Source organism: Oratosquilla oratoria, chromosome 10 (genome assembly GCF_046742065.1).
Source record: "Oratosquilla oratoria isolate Oo_2021 chromosome 10, ASM4674206v1, whole genome shotgun sequence".
Classification (NCBI taxonomy): Eukaryota; Metazoa; Arthropoda; class Malacostraca; order Stomatopoda; family Squillidae; genus Oratosquilla; species Oratosquilla oratoria.
In genome coordinates this window covers 49791575-49813555 of record NC_134786.1, presented here as the reverse complement: position 1 = coordinate 49813555, position 21981 = coordinate 49791575, and the positions used below count along the sequence as shown (strand labels likewise).

Here is a 21981-nt window from a genome sequence, read left to right as displayed (position 1 = left end):
ATGAGGGGACAGAGGTGGGGGAGGGTCACCAATTAAATAGAGTGGCCTTACTGTGGATATGCTGTGTCTTCCTGCATGCTTCTGACCCAAGACAATGGGCAGGAGACAGGGATGACCCTTCATCCACAAGGAGCTAAGATGAGAGGGAATCAAGGGTGATGGATGGGAATGGAATGGGTTGGAGTGGGTGCATGCCTTTTGACTTGGCTATATGTTCTCACCATACTCGCCATATTTATATTTATCCAAATAGTCACGTACTGTGTCGTGCTTTTTCCTTTTTGTGTATTTTGTAGTTTAGTGGTAGAACAGTTTTATGGTTTGCTTTTAACAATATCTGTATTAGTGGTTGGCTGTAGTAAATAATGAAGCTGATATGATATATTAACAGGAACCCAAGGGTGATGCGAGGCACAAAGAGACTTGTTAGTCTCTGTGATATGTTCGAGAAAAAAATTGTAGAACGAGGAAAGAAAGTGAGAACAGAAAAACTGGCACAGCGAGCCTTAGTTCAAGAAGATACCAAAGGTAAGGCACTTTTATTTTATTTTTCTGCTGTATATCAAAAGAAAGCAAGGTTCCTGTAAAATATGCTTATGAATAAAAGAATCCATAGAATAAACATGATTTGTCCATAGGATTGTATTGCAATGAGAAGCAATGGACGGGGGCAGAGTTAAGATGAAAGTGAAACAAATGTTCGTGGGTTCATACCTTGGCTGGCTATCTACCTTATAAGGGGGAAGAAGCCTTTTGATATATAAGTGGATAGATATTATCAACCTCTGGTTGCCAGTGTTATTAACATTCAACTTTTGTGAATATGTAAGGGACCAACAATGGACACCTGTACATGGTGATCCTGCAAAATGGATGTAAGAAAGTGTCATCTTCCTGTTGCCCATTTTCAAAACCTATCAACACCTCACCTCCATCTGGTTGTGCAGGGCCTGACACTCAGCCTCTGGATCATGACCAAGAACTCTCTCTGTTAACATCAACCAGTTGCCCTGCCTTTTTACATAAAAAGAGATATCATTTAGTAACTGCTTCCCTACTACTACCAACCAGTGACTTAGAACCAGCTCCACATTAGTACAGTTAAGACAACAGTCCAGTTTCTTCCCAGGGAGATATAGCTATAAGTTTCCAGCAATGAAATTTCAGGCAACAAGTATTGTAAAGCATTGTTTTGGGCCCAAAGGTTCCCTATTAACTTGTATTTTATCTTGTTTATTTATTTCATTTTTATATATTTTTTTCTTCTTCTTTTCTTCCTTTTCTTGCAGAAAAAATACCCTCCTGTAATCACTCGAGCACCCAAGATGCTAGTGTTACAAAGGTACAAGATGGAGATCATGAAGAAAGTAGTGAAGCAAAAGAAAATAACCTAAGAGAAGAGGAGGGTGGACAGTCAGTGAATGTTCTTGCAAAAGAAATAGAAGGAAAAGGAGAGAGAAGGAATGTTTGTGAGGCAGACACAGAAATTGATGGTAAAAAAGAGAAAAGTGATTGTAGGAGAGATTCAAAAGCAAGTGACTCATCAAGAAACTTAAAGGAACTTAAAAAGAAACCATGCAGGAGGAAAACAAAACATAACTCCAGCAGTGATAATGACAGCAGTAGCAATGAAAGTACCTGTGAAGATAGCAGTGGCAGCAGTAGTGAAGATGATTGTGATGACAATGAGGAATGTAATCGAGCTGCAAAGGAGTTAGAGAAGAAGAGAAACCATCCTGACCGATTGCACCCAGAATTATGGTTTAATGATCCTGGAGAGGTGAGAGCCTTTACAACAATTATTACATCTTCCTATATTGGGGTGTTGAGTGCATAGTGAGAGTCAGTCACTATTTAGGGAATTTAGAGACACCTCTATGGACCAGAATCATACAGCATTTGCCTGTGTCAGAAACAGGTCCCCACTTGTAGAGGAACGATTCATATTTTATTCATGAATAACATACAAGAAGTATACTGTAATGAAGTTTAGAACATGTTTCTGTTTATAGTTTTAAGTATGACAGGAATTCTTCTTTGTAGATGAATGATGGTCCACTGTGCAGATGTTCTCAGAAAGCCCAGAGATCAGGTATTCGTCATGGCTTCTATGTGGGAGAAGATCATTTGGAGCCTTGTGATCCTTGGACCAACAATGTGGACCGACTGTACCACTATCTTATTACCATATCACCTCCGACAAATTTTCTGGTGAATTTCCAATTGTAATTATGTTACAACTTCTAGAATATCTATATTAGTAGTTGCATTTGTGTGTGCATGTATTTACCTAGTTGTATTTTATGGGAAAAGAGCTAAGCTCATAGTGACCCATTTTCATATCTCTCCGTATCCAGTTTGTGTGCTTGTGTGTGTGTGTTTACCTAGTTGTATTTCATGGGAAGGGGAGCTATGCTCGTGGTGTCCCGTCTTCATATCTCGTTTTATCTAGACTGTTTTTAAATTCGTGTATAATTTTTGCACACACCACATTCTCATCTAACTTGTTCCAAACGTCTATTACCCTGTGGGAAAAGCTGTTCTTTTTTAGGTCTCTTCTATAACTGTCTCTCGATTTTCTTTCCGTGTCTTCTTGTATCTCTACTATCCCATTTTATTAGATCCTATCAATAGTTTCTATGCCTTTCATGATTCTATAAATAGTTATCAAGTCTCCTCTCTCTCTTCTTTGGTCTAATGTCTGTAGCTCAAGTTTTGCTAGTCTCTCTTCATATGATAGTTCTGAGAGTGTTGGTGCCAATTTCGTAATTGCTCTTTGTATCCTTTCAAGTTTTGTTATACATTTTTTTGTACTTGGCATCGTTGCTGCATACTCCAATCTTGGTCTTATCAAAGTGACCAGTATTTTCTTCACCATTTCTTCGTCCAGGTATGTAAATGCCACTTTGATTGTTCTTATTAAATTATAAGTTTCTCCAAAAATTTTGTTTATGTTTCTCAGGGGACATATTATTCATAATAATGACTCCCAGGTCCTTATTTTCTACTTCTTTAATTTCTTCCTCTCCCAATTTATATGATCCCACTATTCTTTTTTTGCTTCTTCCAAATTCCATTATACTACACTTCTTGATATTGTATTCCATCTCCCACTTCCTACTCCATTCCCATACTTTATTGAGATCACTCTGTAGTGACTCACTATCTTCTACAGTGTTCACTTTTTTCAACAATTTTGTTTCATCCGCAAAGAAGTTCATATAACTTTCAATTCCTTTATCCATATCATTAATAAATATAGCAAACATTATTGGGGCCAGAACTGTCCCTTGTGGAACTCCACTAATCACTTCATCCCAATTAGAGTGTTTGTCTCTTATCACCACTCTCTCATTTTTCTTTCATGCAAGAAGTCTTCCATCCACTTCAGCAGTTTGCCCTGTATTCCTCCTGCAGTTTCTAATTTCTTTAGCAATTTCATATGTGGCACATTATCAAAAGCTTTTTTCAGGTCTAGAAATGCACAATCAGCCCATCTCTTTCTTGTATTACATCTATTAGTCTTGAATAGAAACACATTAAGTTTGTGAAGCATGATCGTCCTTGTCAGAATCCAAATTGCCTTGGGTTTAGTACGTTGTTTTTTTCCAAATGCTTTACCCATCTAATTTTGATCATTCTTTTACAAATTTTAGCTATCGTACTTGTAAGAGAGACCAGTCTATAGTTAGTAGGGTCTTCCATGTTTCCCCCTCTATATATTGGTACTGTATTTGCTCTTTTCCAATCTTCTGGAACTTTTCCTTCTTTCAATGAACTGCTTATTAGACTATGTTTTTTGTCTGTTAGTTCATTCCAGCATTCTCTCAAAATCCAGTTTGCCATTTCATCTGGTCCATGTGATTTTCTGACATCAAGATTACTCAAGTGATTCATTATTTCATTCCTTGTTACTTCTATCTCTTTCATAGGGGGACTTTCTCCTCCCACTCAATATCTCTAGGTTGTATGTTCTCCCTCATAAAAACTGATTCAAAATGCTTGTTCATAATTTCTGCCATTTCTATTTCCTCTGTCTCTTCAATTCCTCCTTGTCATAGTTTCTCTAATTCTTGTTTGTTTTTCAGTTTGTTGTTTACAAATCTGTAAAATAGGTTTGGTTGATCTTTACATTTTTCTATGACATCTTTTTCGTATTTTCTCTTTTCTGCTCTGCACACTTGTACATATTCATTTCTATAACTAGTATATATTTTCCATTTTTCAGGTCTTTTGTCTTTTTTCCATTTTATCCAAGCTTTATTCCTTTTATCTTTTAACTCTGTACATCTTTTGTTGTACCAACACTTTACATGTTCTTTTTCTTGTTTTTGTCTTGGAACATACTTTTCCACTCCTTTATAAATTTTTGTCAAAATATTTCATTTCTCTTCTACTGTTGTTTCCTCCTTGTGTATCCTTTCCCAGTCTGCTTTTTGAAAGAATTCTCTTATTTTATTAAAAAAAAAAAAAGAAAAAAAAAAATCCATACATCAATCTTCCCTTTTTATACATATACATATACCAAGGCTTTTTCCCCCTTCCAAGGGAGGTAGCCAAAATGGGAAAGGCATAAAAACACTCCCACCCATTTCATCCCCAAATACACTCCACACCCCTCCCACCCTTCCTCTCATCTGAGCACCTCCTGGATGACGGGTCATCCCTGCACCCCGCCCACCGCCCTGCCCTGGGTCAGAAGCAGTGTCGCAAGACACAGTACATCCACATCCATGCATTTTTCCTCATTTAGTTCCAGTTCAACCAATATGTGGTCACTTACTTATTGGTGTCTTATATTCAATCTTGTCCACTATTTCAGGTTCTGATGCGATTATTAGGTCCAATCTCAATGGTTCTTCCTCATTTATATACCTAGTATTCTCTTGAATCCATTGTGTCATTGTATGTTCTATAATAATATCAAGTAGTACATTTCCCCATAGGTCTCCATCCTTCACTGTCATCTCCTCTCAGCAGATTTCTTTACAATTAAAGTCACCCATTATAACTATTCTTCCTCCATCTTCCATTATCTTATTTAGTGTTATCCTTGTGTCTTCTAACATATTTTTGTGTTCTCTCTCTTTCCACTAAGCCATTTCAGGAGGCACATAATTTTCTACAAACTTCCTGGTCTTCCCATCCCTGTCCTCCACTTCCATCATAATCATCTCTATTCTTTCCATTTGTGACATTCGTCACATTTATATCCTTCTTAGTCAGGAACATAACTCCACCCCCTTGTTTTACCTCTCTGTTTCTAATCCAATAATAATATGCACCATGTCCTACACTGTTGGGTGGTAGTGGACCTTTCAATTTTGTCTCTACAATTTCCATTATGTCCGGTTCTTTTTCCTTCAGGTAATCATTCAGTTCGTTCAAGCCTGTTATTAAGCCATCTATGTTTGTGTAAGACACTTTTAATTTTCTGCTACTTCCATCGTGTTTTCTGTTTCCTTTCCATTTTTCTCTGCTATGGACCATTTCCTCACTTTCATATCCGCTACTCTCCAATAGAATTTCTCTTTTTCTGACTGTTCTTTTCTCTTTTTTTTCCCTTAGCTTCTAGTCATTTTGTTTTCTCATCCTCTCTTTCCTCTTTATTCATTTCTCTTTTTATCCATACCTGTTTATATACCTGCCAATTTCCCTGTTTTTGCTAAGATGTTCTCTGCTGTTGTTTGTGACCTGAATTTGATCTTAACCTTTTCACTCCGGGGCACATCGCACGTCTGGCAGCATTAGCTGCCTGACGTGCGATGTTGCGTCATAATAATCGCATTGTAAGAAATAAAGTCAGTGCTCAATCGTTCATTCTCTTTCACCCGTGTATTTTGATAACCATAGAAAATTGATGAAGCCAGTTTAGAAAGAATCGAAATTACGTAGGTACGACTACAATAAATATAATCAAGATAGCGACGTCGGCAACATCGAGTACCCACTTGCTCCTCATGCCGCCTACGTAGGCGTCACCGTATGGAAGTGGTTAATTGGTCTGGTCTAATCTGTATTGTATTTCCCTATTCTATATATTTCTTCAATTTCTTTCCCTGTTTCTTGTCCATCCTCTTGAACTACTTATAATATCTTGTTTACCTTTTCCTTCTCCTCTTTTAATCTTGTGGTCCTATTTGGATTATGCTTCTCTTCCATCCCTAATATAATCATACATTTCTTTTTTTCCGCTAAGTGTCTTACTATATTCTCCTTCTCTCTCATCACTTTGATAACTGTGTCCTTAGTTTGTTCTTTCAACTGTTGTGTCACTATATTTCTAAATACCATTTTGTTGTTCTCTTTATTATTATTCTTCAATTCCGCATTATCATCTTTTACTTCTTTTAACTGTCTTTTTAATTCTTCTAGTTCTTTAGTTAGGTTTTGATTCTCCTTCTTTAGTTCTTCCAGTTTATCAACTCTTTAGGTAACTTGTGTTAATTGGTTAAACCTAACCTCCCATGCTTCTTTCATTTTTTTAGTGTCTCCTCTAGATTTACTAGTTGGGGAGGTTGTCACCTCCTCCCTCATTAAATCCATAAAAGCAGTTATCCTTTCTTTCCACCTAGCTGCTATTATCTATATTTCTGCTTTTGACACCTCTGCTCCCCTGTTCTACCTCATCTGTGTGTTCTGCACTCCTTTTGTTTACACCCCTTCTAACATCCGGGGCAATTTGTCCCCTTCCTCATTTCCTTCCATTTTCCTCAGTAACCTCTCTCTTTCTCCCTTTTCTTCACTTTTCTACTACACCATGAGCTTTCCTCTTCCCCACTAGTACAACAAAGGTACCCCCTCATTGTTGAGATTGATGAAACTTAAATTTTTCCTGGAGTTCCAAGCTTCGCTGTCACTTCAACCTATGTGTGTGTGTGTGTTTACCTAATTGTAACATAAAGGAAAGAAGCAATGCTTATTGGGTTTCATTTATTCTCAGTTTATCATACCTAGTCTAGTGTGTGTGTGTGTGTGCATATATATATACATATATATATATATATATATATATATTTTTTTTTTTTTTTTTTTTTTTTTATGGAGAAGTACAGTAAGTCCTCATTATACAGTACATATACATTCCTGAAAACCTTACCGCAAATTGAAATTACTGTATACCGAACCCATTATAACATGTGATAATAGGATATGGCAGATGTACCTTCCTGTTCTTTCCTCTTCAAAATATCTAGCAGATACTGTATCTGTGAATTTTTCTTACCGTAAATAGAATCGAGGGTAGTAATTACCAAATACTGTAACTGTGAATTTACTGGATAAAGAATTACCGTATAAGGAGGACTCGCTGTACAAGAAGCTGAGAGAAGGGTGGGAGGAAATGAAGGACAGAGAAGAACTAGGAGTGAAGGAGGAATGGGAATATTTCAAAGAGGGAGTCACAAGGTGTGCAAAGATAGTGTGTGGAACAAGGAGGATGGGAGGAAATAGAAGGAAAGGTAGTGAGTGGTGGGATGATGAAGCATAAAAGGTTGTGGAAGAGAAGAAATGAGCATTCACAGATGGGTTAAAAAATAAGATGATAGAATCATATGAGAGGTACAAAGAAAAGAGAAGAGAAGGAAAACATAAGAAAGGAGATCAGATGTGAAATGGGGGAAGAGTATGACAGAAAATTTTGAAAGTAATAAAAAGATGTTTTGGGAGGAAATTAATTAATAGGAAGGGGAGGCAAATCAAGTAGAGAAGAAAAGGTGAAAGTTGCTGATGGAGAGATGATAATGGAAGAGATGGTGGTAAGAAGATGGGCAGACTATTTTAGGGAGTTGCAAGATATGAAGGAGAATAGGAAGGAAAAGGTAGTTGTGGTGAGAGGTGCTAAAAAAATTACAGTGATGAATGAGGAAAATGGGAAAGAAATAAGAAAAGTTAAGGTGAAAGCAGTTATAGAAATGATGAGAGCAGGTAAGGCACCTGGGTTAAATGGGTATCATGCAGAATGTCAAAAGAAAGGAGATACAGTAATGGTGGACTGGCTGGTGAGGTTGTTTAATGTTTGTCTAAAAGAGGGTAGAGGACTGGAGGAGTGCATGTATAGTTCTGCTTTACAAAGGAAAAGGGGACAAGTATGGGTGTAGTAGTTTCAGAGGGATCAGTTTGTTGAGTGTAGTTGGGAAGCCTTATGGGAGGATCTTGATTGAGAGGATTAGGAGAGGAACAGCGGGAGTAATTGGTGAGTAAACATGTATGTTTAAGACAGATAGGGGTTGTGTGGATCAGATTTTTGGAGTAAGACAGATGTGTAAGAAAGCTTTAGGAAAAGGTAAGGATGTTTTTTGGGCCTTTATAGATTTGGAACAGGCTTATGACAGGGTAGACAGGAAGGCACTGTGGACAATATTGCAGATATATGGGATAGGAGGAAAGCTGTCAAGAGGAGCAGTCATGTGTTTTTACAAGAGTAGTAGAGCCTGTGTTAGATTTAGAAATAGAATGAGTGGTTTGAGGTAAAGGTGGGACTTTGCCAAGGATGTGTCATGTTGCCATGGCTGTTCAGTGTATACATGGATGGGGTGATGTGAGAGGTACAAGCAAGTGTAATGGGTTGGGGTTTGGAGATGATTAAAGAAAATGGAAAAAAATGGGAGATAAGCCAGTTGTTGTTTGCTGATGACACTGCACTTATAACAGACTCAGAAGAGGGAAGGTGTGCAAAAAAAGGAAGTTGAAGATGAATGTGGTAAAAGTAAGGTGATGGAAGTGAGTGTTATAGGAGAGGCTGGAGGAAGTGGATAGCTTTAGATACTTGGGCGTGAGTGCAGTGGGAAAGGGAGGAGTGGAGGTGGAGGTAGAATGTAGCTTGAGATAAGTAAATACCTAGTGGAATTAAAAAGTGTAATGAAAAATAGGCATTTGGGAATGGATGCTAAGAGGAGATTGTATGAAGGAGTGATTGTGCCAACAGCACTTTATGGGGCAGAAACATGGAACATAAGAGAGGAAGAGAGAAATAGTTTAAATGTGTTTGAGATGAAATGTCTGAGAAGTATGATAGGGGTTACTAGGCTGGATAGAGTGAGAAACAAGGATGTGAGGAGGAGAGCAGTGGTGGAAAAGGAGTTGGAAGGTAGGGTTGATGAAAGAGTTTTGAGATGGCTTGGACACATGGAAAGAGTGAAGAAAGATAAGTAAAATGTGTGGAAGGCAGAAGTGGATGGGGTGAAAGGGGCATTGGGAAAGAGGAGGATGACTGTTAAGGAAGGAAGGAAGGAAGAAGACAGAAGATAGAGGTAAGTGGAGTATGGTTGTGTATGGATGATGCTGTTATGCATGCTAGGAGGTGGGTAGGTGTGGGGGGCTATGAAGTATGTTAGAACAATATTCTGACACATCCCCAATCTTCTCTTTTTCTGCATGAGGGGACAGAGAGCAGAGGATTGCTGATTAAATGAAGCAGCCTTGCTGTGGATGTGCTGTGTCATGCTACATTGCTTCTGAACCAGGGCAGTGGACAATATGCAGGAGGAGCCAAGAAAAGGGAGGGAGGGTGGTGAATGGGAGCAGAGTATGTGGGGATGAAATGGGTGAGAGTGGATTTATTCCTTTTGACTTTGGCTACCTCCCTCATAAGGGGGAAGGAGGCCTTGGTATATGTATGTAGTATATGGGGTTGGAGCTGTGCTCATATAATCCCACCTATAATACCACACATCAAACTTTGTTTAAAATTCATTTATGGAGTTGGCTTCCATTACATTTTCATTCAATTTGTTCCATAAGTCTGCATCTATGTGGACAACTATACTTTCAAACATCTTTCAAACAAGTTTGCTATTTAATTTTTTTTTTTTGTTCTCCCAGTGTGAGAAGTCTCAGTTTTTTCCGTCTTTCTTAAATGTCTTGTTGTTTAGACTTGGGATCACCTTGGATGCCACCCTTTGTATTCTCTATTTTTCTTATCTTTCCCTAGGTTGGTGACAACCCCACAATTGCATAATCCAGTCTGGGATGAATTAGGCTTTCTTCATCATGTCTTCTTGCATTTATTGAAATGCCGTCCCTCTGTCTTTTGTTTGACTCTACTGCTACTGACCATGTTTTCTATTTTAGTTTTTACAGTTGCCATTATTCCAATTCAATCTCCCATCCAGCCTATCTCATACTACGTAATTCCTGAATCACCTCTGTTTCACATGCAATTTCATCTGTTCTCCAACATCTATAGTTTTTGTGCCTTTCTTTTCATCCAACTTTTTCTCCATTTGTCTTTTGAATCCCCTGGCCACCTCATTTTTTCTCAGTTTATCCAAATTTAATTAATATTTCCCCAATTGTGTTCTTGTCTGAACTTTCTTTTTACCATTTCCACTTTTGTTAGTAAAAGATAATGATCAGACAGGGACTGATGACGGGTAACTACACATGGTAGTCCTGCAAGATGGACAGCAAAGCTGCCCACTTTCAGAACCCTCAACACCCTCATTTTTCAGGGTAGCCCTGAGGGCTGACACATTGTCTCTGGACTGAGCCCATGAATTCTCTTTCTCTCAGCTTCAGCAGTATTTCTTACACCTTTTCACATGTGGAGACAGCCGATGACTGCTCCCCTTTTTGTGCCACTTTCAGCTGGTGACTTAGAAACAGCCCCACACTATTTGAAACTAAATGTGATAAATTGATTAGTAAAAGACAGGATTCCACGAGTGTTGCTACTTTCCAGTATACTATAGATAACTAAATACACTAGTACAATACAGACAACAGTCCAAAGTTTCTTCCCGGGAAGATCTGTAGAAAGACTCAATTACCATAACCAGTCAGTGTGGGGCTGCAGTTTTTCCAAATAATGAAACTTGAGGCAACAGTTATAATTATTAATGATTAGACATACCTTGTCTCTCCCTCTCAGCATTGTCACATCTACATCCAGTACCTTTCATCAGCTTTCAGTCTAAGACAACATGATCAGTTATACTTCTCTTCTATCATGCTCAAAGGTGACACATAGTATAAAGTAGAATATGATAAGATTTATACATACATACATATACCAAGGCTTTTTCCCCATTACCAGGGAGGTAGCCAAAAAGGAAAAGGCATAAAATCATTCCCACCCATTCCATTCCTGAAAACACTCCACACCCCTCCACCCTCCCTCCCATCTTAGCACCTCCTAGATGATAAGATTTATATATTGTTAAATTGTATCATAGCTGTTACAGTAAAATAAGTCATAAGCATTTATATAAAGATATTTTTATGTGCATACATACATACACAAAAGTCTTTATCACCCTTGTGAGGTATCCAAAAATAAAGGCATAAAATCCACTCCCACCCATTCCATCCCCACATACTTCACTTTCCTCTTATCTTGGCTCCTGGATGACAAGTCATCCTTGCATCTCACCCACTGCTCTGGGTCAGAAGCAGTGTCACAAGACACAGCACATCCACAGCAAGGCCATTTCATTAAATTGGCAACATCCCTGTCCATTCCCTCATGCAGAAATAGAGAAGACAGGGAGAAATCCCTTCAGGCTGCGTCAATTTATTTTTCATACATACTCCCTCACCCCCCCATCCCCCACCCACACCCTTTCATGCATCACAGCATTATCCATACACAACCATTCAACCCTATCTTCTGTCTTCTCCCATCCTTCCTTAACAAACATTTCCCTCTTTCCCAATGTCCCTTTTACCCCATCCATCCATCTCATCCTTGGTCACCCCTCATGTTCACTCCTTCCACCTCTGCCTTCCACACTTCTTTTAACTAATTTTTCTTCACTCATTCTTTCCATGTGTAAAAACCATCCCAATACTCTTTCATCAACCCTATCTCCCAACTCCCTTTCCTCACCCATTCTCCTCCTCACCTCATTTCTCATTCTATCCAACCTAGTAACCCCTATCATACTTCTCAGGCACTTCATCTCAAACATATTCAAACTCCTCTCTTCCTCTCTTATGTTCCATGTTTCTTCCCCATACAGTGCTGTTGGCACAATCCTTCATACAATCTCCACTTAGTATCCATTCCTAAATGTTTAATTCTCATTACACTTTTTAATCCCCCAAGGTATTTACTCGCTTACTTGCTTCTCTCAATGTACATTCTAGCTCCACCTCTACTCCTCCCTTTCCTGCCACATTCACACCCAAGTATCTAAAACTATCCACTTCCTTCAGTCTCTCTCCCTTAATACTTATTTCTAGTCTGCTACCACTTTCTCCCCTTATACATTTCATCACCTTACTTTTACCCACATTAATCTTCAACTTCCTTCTTTTCCACACTTTCCAAACTCATTAACTTCCTCAATCCCTCCTCTGATCCTGCTACAAGCGCAGTATCATAAGCAAACAACAACTAGCTTATCTCCCACTTTTTTCCATTTTCTTTAACCATCTCCAATACAGATTTTCATTTTAAGATGTTTAAGTAACAAGTTATATATTTTTATTTTGCAGGTAAAAACTCCAACCGTTATCAACCATGACAACCATGAATTCATATTTGAAGGATTTTCTTTGTTTTCACACTACAGACTGGAAGAGCTTCCTACATGTCGTGTTATTAGATTTAACATTGAGTACACAATTTTGTATATTGAAGAAAAGATGCCAGATAATTTTTGTGTGAAAGAATTGGATCTTTTATGTAAGTATATCAGTTTTTACTCATTATATATGCCACAAAATATTAAACTTTGTATCAGATTCCTTCATTATCATTCATGTTTAAGTTATTTCTACCATATCAAAATATTGATTTTAATGTACATTTGGACTTTGTGAAAGTATTTGATATCTATATGAAATGTCATATAGATAGGTAACAAATGTCTGAGAAGTATGGTAGGTGTTACAGGGTTGGATTGAGTGAGAAATGAGGAAGTGAGGAGGAGAGCTGGGGTGAAAAAGATGACAGATAGGGTTGATGAAAGAGTATTGGGATGGTTAGGACACATGGAAAGAATGAGTGAAGAAAAATTAGTAAAAGATGTGTGGAAGGCAGAGGTATACAACATGAACTTCAAGGGATGACGGAGGATGAGATGTATGGATGGGGTGAAAGGGATGTTGAGCAAGAGGTGAATACCTGTTGAGTAAGGAAGGGAGAAGGCAGGAGATAGGGGTGAGTGAAGAATGGCTCTGTATAGATGATGCATTGATGCAAGGAAGGGAGGGGTGTAGAGAGTGGTTATATACATGCATACATATACCAAGGGCTTTTTCCCCCTTACAAGGGAGGTAGCCATAGTCAAAAGGCATAATTCCACTCCCACCCATTTCATCTCCACCCACTCCACTACCATTCACCACCCCTCCCTCCCTCTTTTCTTGGCTCCTGGATGATGGGTCATCCCTGCATCTCACCCATTGCCCTGGGTCATAAGCAATGCAGCAAGACACAGCAGGAATGATATTTTGATGCATCTCAAAGGGATTACTCTCCATCTACTTTCTCTCTTTTTTTTTTTTTTTTCGTGTATGTACTGCATCTTGCTGCATTGCATCTGACCCAGGCCAGTGGGTAGGATACAGTTGTCATCTATGAGGAGCTAAGGTGAGAGTGAAACAAGGGTGGTGGATGGGAGTGAAATGGGTGGGAGTGGGTGCTTGCCTTTTTATCATGGCAACCTCCCTTGTAAGAGGGGAAAAAACCCTTGATATATAGATAGAAATCTATCTATATATACCAAGGGCTTCTTCCCCCTTATAAGGGAGGTAGCCAAGTCAAATGCACACACCCAGTCCCACCTAGTCCCACCCACCCCCATTCCACTCCCATCCACCACCCTCGTTTCACTCTCATCTTAGCTCCTCTTAGAGGAAGGGTCATTCCTGTCTCCTGCCCACTGACTGGGTCAGAAGCAATGCAGCAGGACACAGTACATCCGCAGCAAGGCTGCTTCACTTAATTAGTGAACCCCCCTCTCCATCCCTTCATGTAGAAAATAGAGATGTTGGGGAGAAATCCCTTCAGGCTGCATCAAGTATCACTCATACACAGCCATTCTCCACTCACCCTTATCCCCTGCCTTCTTTCTTCCTTGTTCAATAGTCATTCCCCTTTTGTTCAAAGCCCCTTTCACCCTGTCCATCCATCCCATTCATGGTCATCCTCTCAAGTTCACTCCATCCACCATTGCCTTCCACACCTCTTTTGTTAATCTTTCTTCACTCATTCTTTCCATATGTCCAAGTCATCCCAATACTCTTTCATCACCCCCGTCTGTCATCTCCTTTTCCACCCCTAGTCTCCTTCTCACCTCCTCATTTCTCACTCAATCCAACCTTGTAACCCCTATCATACTTCTCAGACACTTCATCTCAAACACATTTAAATTTCACTTTTCTGCCCTTCTCAAACTCCAAGTCTCCATCCCATACAGTGTTGTCTGCACAATCACAGTCGACACAATCAGTTATTTGTTATGAAATTCTGTCATTTGCATCATGTGTTTGTGCCATGTCTTAAATGATGTCTATTGATTATAAATATCTTTTCCAGATGAATACCTTTTTCATGAGATATTAGAACTGGTAGATCTGGATCTTCATGCTGTGGGCGACAGTCACGGGTGTCCTTGTTTTCATTTCATGCCTCGCTTTGTCCGGAAGTTGCCTGGTAAGATGAAATGTATCATAGACAGTTATGAAGCATTATTCACATTACTAGTGAATTAACTTGGTTTGGCAGTTTGCTTAGTAATCTCTATTTAAGATTTGAGTGTATAAATACCTAAACCCCTATTCCCCCTATTAAAGGGGTACTGAGTCAAAGCATAAGCCCTCTTCACATATATTAACCTCTTCGATGTGATGACACCTATGTAGGCGTCATGAGGCGCGAATGGGTATACAAGGATGTTGGTGTCGGTGTCTTGATTATATTTATTTTGTAGTTGTAACTGAATGACCCCCAAATTCTCTGAACTGGTTTGATCACATTTTCTGTCTTTATGACTCAGAGTGAAAGAGAATGAATAATACAGCAGTGACTTTATATTTTATAGCAGAATTAGTGTGATGTATCATACATTAGGCATCCGATGCTACACACAAGAATTTGACTCGTATTGAAGAGGTTAAACATATGTAACACCCATCCCATCTCACCACCACAGATGAAGAGATCCCTGTTCTCCAACACACTGCTAAGGTCAAAAACAGTACAGTGAGATCCAGCACTTCCACAGCAGGGCCCAACAAGTAGAGCTGGTTTACCCCCACTGCTTCATTATATGCAACCCACTCAGCTAATCCACTCAAAGATTTTACTGAATAGATAAGAAGAAAATCCCTTAAGGCCACATCATACTTTCATCCATTTACTCTTAATTGAGAGGATTAGGAGAGGAACAGAAGGAGTAATTGGTGAGGAACAGTGTGGATTTAGGACGGGTAGAGGTTGTGTAGATCAGATCTTTGTGGTAAGACAGATATGTGAGAAAGCTATAGGAAAGGGGAAGGATGTTTTTTGGGCTTTTATGGATCTGGAAAAGGCTTATGATAGGGTAGACAGAAAGGCACTGTGGGAGGTTATGCAGATTTATGGGATAGGAGGAAAGCTTTTGGGAGCTGTCAAGAGTTTTTATGAGAGTAGTAGAGCATGTGTTAGGATTAGAAATGGAGAGAGTGAGTGGTTTGAAGTAAAGGTGGGACTTCGTCAAGGATGCGTTATGTCGCCCTGGCTGTTCAACTTATACATGGATGGGGTGGTGCGAGAGGTGAATGCTAGGGTAGTGAGTCAGGGATTGGAGATGGTTAAAGAAAATGGAGAAAAGTGGGAGGTGAGCCAGCTGTTGTTTGCGGACAACACTGCGCTTGTGGCAGGGTCAGAGGAGGGATTGAGGAAGCTGGTGGCAGAGTTTGGGAGAGTATGTGATAGAAGAAAGCTAAAGATAAATGTGGGTAAAAGTAAGGTGATGAGATGTACAAGGGGTGAAAGTGGCAGTAGACTGGAAGTGAGCATTAAGGGAGAGCGACTGGAGGAAGTGGATAGTTTTAGATACTTGGGTGCAAGTGTAGCAGGAAAAGGTGGAGTGAAGGTGGAGGTAGAATGTAGATTGAGAGAAGCGAGTAAATGCCTTGGTGGTTTAAAGAGTGTAATGAGGAATAGACATTTGGGAATGGATGCGAAGAGGAGACTGTATGAAGGAGAGATTGTGCCAACAGCACTGTATGGGGCAGAAACGTGGAACATAAGAGAGGAAGAGAGAAGGAGTTTGAATGTGTTTGAGATGAGGTGTCTAAGAAGTATGGTGGGGGTTACTAGGCTGGATAGAGTGAGAAATGAGGAGGTGAGGAGGAGAACAGGGGTGAAAAAGGATTTGGGAGATAGGGTTGATGAAAGAATATTAGGATGGTTTGGACACATGGAAAGAATGAGTGAAGAAAGACTAGTAAAAGAGGTATGGAAGGCAGATGTGGAGGGAGTGAACATGAGGGGACGTCCTAGGATGAGGTGGATGGATGGGGTGAAGGGGGCTTTGGGGAAGAGGGGAATGTCTGTTGAGGAAGGAAGGGAGAGGACGGAAGACAGAGGTGAGTGGAGAATGGTTGTATATGGATGATGTTGTGACTGCATGAGGAGGAATGGGGTGGGGGGTGGGGTAGTATGTGTGAGTAAATTTTGACGCAGCCCGAAGGGATTTCTCCCCATCCTCGCCTTATATGCAAAGGGGGACGGAGAGGGGGGGTCGCCGATTAAATGAAGCGGCCTTGCTGTGGATGTACTGTGTCTTGCGACACTGCTTCTGACCCAGGGCGGTGGGCAGGGTGCAGGGATGACCCGTCATCCAGGAGGTGCTCAGATGAGAGGAAGGGTGGGAGGGGTGTGGAGTGTATTTAGGGATGAAATGGGTGGGAGTGTTTTTATGCCTTTCCCTTTTTGGCTACCTCCCTTGGAAGGGGGAAGAAGCCTTGGTATATGTATGTATGTACTCTTGTTTTTTACACTCTTCCTTGCTTCATAGACTCCTTGTGCATTCAAAGTTGCCTCATTCTTGATCTCCCTCTCGAGTTCCACCCATCGGTATCCACTTTACATACTCTTAATTTCCTCGATTTTCCTCTTTCATTCAAATGGACTACGTAGTGGTAACCAGGAGAATAGTAGGAAGAGTTTTGGATGTACATGTTCTAAGGGGAGAGAGTGGAGGAATATCAGATCATTTTTTGGTGGAAGGTAAGTTGAGAATAGAGGATAGATGGAGAAGAAAAGGACAGAAGGTAGGGAGGTGCTTAAAGTACAATGCTTAAAAGAGAAAGAAAAGGAGGAGTACAAGAAGAAACCAAGAAAAGAGTGGGAGGAAGTGAAGGATAGAGTAGAACTAGGAGTGGAGGAGGAATGGGATGGTTCAAGAAAGAAAAGGAGGAGTACAAGAAGAAACCAAGAGAGGAATGGGAGGAAGTAAAGGATAGAGTAGAACTAGGAGTTGAGGAGTAATGGGATGGTTCAAGGAGGAAGTCACACAGTGTGCAAAGATGGTGTATGGAACAAGGAGGACAGGAGGAAATAGAAGGAAGGGTAGTGCGTGGTAAGATGAGGAAGCAAAGAAGGTTGTAGAAGAGAAGAAGCAAGCATTCACAGATTGGTTACAAAATAGGACAAGAGAATCATATGAGAGGTACAAAGAAAAGAGAAGTAAAGCATAATATAAAATAGACAAAGAGGAGAGCAGATGTGAAATGGGGTAAGAGTATGACAGAAAATTTTGAAAGTAATAAAAAAATGTTTTGGGAGGAAATTAAGAGAGGAAGAGGAGGCGAATCAAGTAGAGAAGAAAAGGCAAAATATGGATGGAGAGATAATGGAAGAGACAGCAGTAAGAGGAAGATGGGCAGAGTATTTTAGCCAGTTACTAGATGTGAAGGAGGATAGGGAGGGAAAGGTAGTTGCAGTGGGAAGCACTAACAAAATGACAGTGATGAGTGAGGAAAATGGAGGAGAAATAAGGAAATATGAGGTGAAGGCAGTTGTTAAGATGATGAGAGCAGGTAAGGCACCTGGTCTGGATGGGTGTCATGCAGAATGTCTAAAAAAAAAAGGAGGAACAGTAGTGGTGGACTGGCTGGTGAGGTTATTCAGTGTTTGTTTAAAAGAGGGTAGGGTGCTGGAGGACTGGAGGAATGCCTGTTTAGTGCCACTTTACAAGGGAAAAGAGGACGTATGAGTGTAATAGTTTCAGAGGGATCAGTTTGTTGAGTGTAGTTGGGAAGGTTTTGATTGAGAGGATTAGGAGAGGAACAGAGTGAGCAATTGGTGAGGAACAGTCTGGGTTTAGGACAGGTAGGGGTTGCATAGATCAGATTTTTGTGGTAAGACAGATATGTGAGAATGCTTTAGGAAAAGGTAAGGATGTTTCTTGGGTGGAGGGGGAGTGGAATATATAGGAAATGGAATGGGTGGGAGTGGTTTCTATGCTTTTTTCTTTTTGGCTACCCCCCGTGTAGGGGGAAAAAGGCATTGGTATATGTATGTATGTGTTTATTTATTAATTTTATTTTATTTATTTATTTATTTTATTATTATTATTTTTTGTTTTTACCTTTCCTGTCCTCTTCCTCCTGTATTGTAGGTGTCATGATTCATTGTAGTTACAGGGTAAAGAATATGTCATTGTTTCATTTCAGTGTCCACACTCTTATCTATCTTTTTAATTTTGCTCCTGCCAGAATTATGTCTGCCATATGTTAACTACTAAGCTCTTACTGATCTGCATCCTCAACACATATACATATAACTTTATCTCAAGGATGGTAAATATTTTGTCTACCACAGGCTTTTGACTCCCCTATTTTCCAGATAATGGCAAGGAAATTCTGTCCATGAATGAAGTCCTCAACTACTTGTATAAATCTAGTCGTCCCTTGATTGAACCTGAGGAACTTGCACGCCTTCTTGCAATGCCACAGTTTGATTGGCAGAATTATGCAGATCAGGTGAAAGGTATGACTTATGTATTCATTTATTTTTGTTTTATTTTATATAGTTTATTCATTTTTCAGGATTGATTCTACCTATGTAGAAAATTAAAAGCATGTACAGTTAACCTATTTCAACCCATCTTACAATAATAAACACTATATAGTTGCCGCCTTCACTCATAAAGTTTTGGGACAGGTAAGTAAATAATGTGCCATATGGAGGTAAGGATGTTGATGAGTTTTGAAGATGTGCAGCTAGAAGATGGTTCTCTCTTGACATCCATCTAGAAGGCAGTGGGGTGTAATGTCACCATGGCTGTTTAACATGTGTATGGATAGAGTGAAGAGATTGATAGGAACTCATGGTTGTCCTGCAGGACAGACATCACGATAAATCACATTCCATTATCAGATGTTGTCAACACCTTTACTTCTGTTTAGAAGTGCAACCCTTAGAGGCTCTTGGGTTTTGGACCAAGCTCAAGATCTCTAACAGCTGTAGCTATTTTTCCCCATTTTTTTCAAATAAGGAATGCTGATAGCAAGCAACTGCTTCTTTGCCTTCCTCCTACTAGCCAGTGCCATAGAAACAGAACCATATTAATACAACACAAATAACAATCCAAAATTTAACCTGGAAGGATCTAATGAATTTTATCATGAATTTATTACAGAGCTAAGATATACTTTTTATACTTTCTTCTTCTTCTTCTTCTTCATAATCATTGTGTGTAAGATTATTTCAGTAGTACTTACATAGTAATTCTGAAGTTGAACTGAATTTATTTGAGATTATTTACAGAGCATGATAACATTTGAATAATAAGACCATTTATAACAACCAGGAATGGTAGTATCATGTCCTGGGATGAAGCCGTGCAGTATTCGGGTAGACCAGTTGGATAGAGACCAAGTGTGCCGGGACACGATCAATTATCCTGTGATAGTCCACTTCGGCATCAGACCTCCTCAGCTTTCATATGCTGGAAACCCAGAGTAAGTTTTATATTATCTTTGTAAATGAAAAGGGAGGTAGCCAGTCAAGGTATGCACCCACTCCCACCCATTCCATTCCCATCCACCACCCATCGATTCCATCTCATCTTAGTTCCTCGTGGATGAAGGATCATCCCTATCTACTGCCCACTGCCTGGGTCAGAAGCAGTGCCACAAGACACAGTATATCCATAGCTGGGCCACTTCATTTGCTGGGAGTGGAATGAGTGGGATTGGGTGTGCACCTTGACTACCTATTTCCCTTATAAGGGGAAAGAGGACCAGGATATGTAGATAGATAGAGATAGCATAAATGAGAACAAGAAGCAATGGTGACAGTAGCAGAAAAGTGTGGGATAAAATACATACATATACCAAGGCCTTTTTCCCCCTTACAAGGGAGGTGGCCAAAGTCAAAAGCATAAATCCACCCCCACCCATTTCATCCCTACATACTCCACTCCTATTCATTACCCCTCCCTCCATCTTTTCTTGGCTCCTCCTGGATGATGGGTCATCCCTGCACATCACCCACTGCCCTGGGTCAGAAACAATGCAGCAAGACACAGTACAACCACAGCAAGGCAGCCTCAATTTATACATGGATGGTGTGGTGCAAGAGGTAAATGCAAAGGTAATGGATGACTTTAACGCAAAGGAAATAAATTGGGAAGAATTAACAATAAAAGGTGGAGAGGAACTCTGGGGCAACATTCTACTGGATTTGACCATTGATTATACATTGACTCAATGGGTCAAGGAAAACACTAGATATTGAAACAATGAAGAACCATCAAGACTAGACTTGATATTCACTTCTGAGCCTAAAATTGTGGACAAAATGAATTGTAAGACACCAATAGGGAAGAGTGACCACATAATAATAGAGTTTGAACTCAAGGAACAAAATGAAGTGAGAAGAAATGAGAAACACAGAGAAGGAAGATTAATGTACAACAAAACTGACTTTGTAAAACTTAGGAATTTTTTTCAAAACACTAACTGGGAAAAAATTTCAAATAATGAAACAAAGATGGAAGAGAAATGAACATGTTTAAGGAAAAATACCAGGAGGGAACAGATAAATGTGTACCTAGGAAGAAACAAAAAAGGGTTAACATAAAGTGTTGGTATAACAAAAAGTGTAGTGATGCTAAAGAAAGAAGAGACAAAGCCTGGAAAAGGTGGAAAACTGACAAAAAATTACCAAATGGCAAACATACATCAAACTGAGAAAAGAATATGTTGATATACATAGAGAGGAAAAAGAAACTATGAAAAAGATATAATATACAAATGAAAAGGACAACCCAAACTATTTTACATATATGTAAATAACAAACTAAAAGATAATCATGCTTAAGTAGTGACCAGGCATTTTAGGTCTCTATTTACAATTGAAAGCTCACAAATTTGGGACAAAGGACAGCAAGAAAGATCCCCAAAAATTAAAGAAATAACGGTGACACAGAAAGAAATAAGGGACCAAATAAAGAATCTTAACATCAGAAAGTCATATGGGCCCAGTGGAATAACGAACTGGATACTGAAAGAATGTATAGATGAACTTACAGACAAAATGCACAAGATAATTGACTTTTCACTCAAAGAAGGAAAAGTACCACAGGATTGGAAAAATGCAAATATTGTACCAATATATAAAGGAGGAAACAAAGAAAATCCAACAGCTTATAGACCAGTATACCTAGCACAATTGCAAAAATATGCGAAAAAGTTATTAAAAAAAAATGGATTAAACACTTGGAAGAGAAAAATATACTAAACCTTAAACAATTTGGATTTAGAAGTGGAAGATCATGTACTACAAAATTAATATGCTTTTATATACATATACCAAAGGCTTTTTTCCCCCTTACAAGGGAGGTAGCCAAAAAACAAAGGCATAAAAACCACTCCCACCCAATCCATCCCCATCACACTCCACCCTCTTCCTTCCCTCTTGTCTTGGCACCTTCTGGATGAGGGGTCATCCCTGCATTTCATCCACTGCCCTGGGTAAGGAGCAGTGTCGCAAGACACCGCACATCCACAGCAAAGCCGCTTCATTAAATTGGCGAC

The 21981-nt window shown here is 39.5% G+C and overlaps 1 protein-coding gene across 3 annotated transcripts in view; it reads left to right on the top strand.

The window, feature by feature from the left end:
* drosha (ribonuclease 3 drosha) overlaps positions 1-21981 on the top strand; it is a 76879-nt gene that overhangs the window by 24086 nt on the left and 30812 nt on the right. For all 3 annotated transcript variants that reach the window (XM_076191757.1, XM_076191758.1, XM_076191759.1), the window contains exons 6-12: positions 392-528; positions 1290-1780; positions 2044-2211; positions 12439-12628; positions 14486-14602; positions 18785-18928; positions 19752-19902. In XM_076191757.1, coding sequence (XP_076047872.1) covers positions 392-528; positions 1290-1780; positions 2044-2211; positions 12439-12628; positions 14486-14602; positions 18785-18928; positions 19752-19902 — 1398 coding nt within the window. The remainder of the gene's footprint in view (positions 1-391; positions 529-1289; positions 1781-2043; positions 2212-12438; positions 12629-14485; positions 14603-18784; positions 18929-19751; positions 19903-21981) is intronic.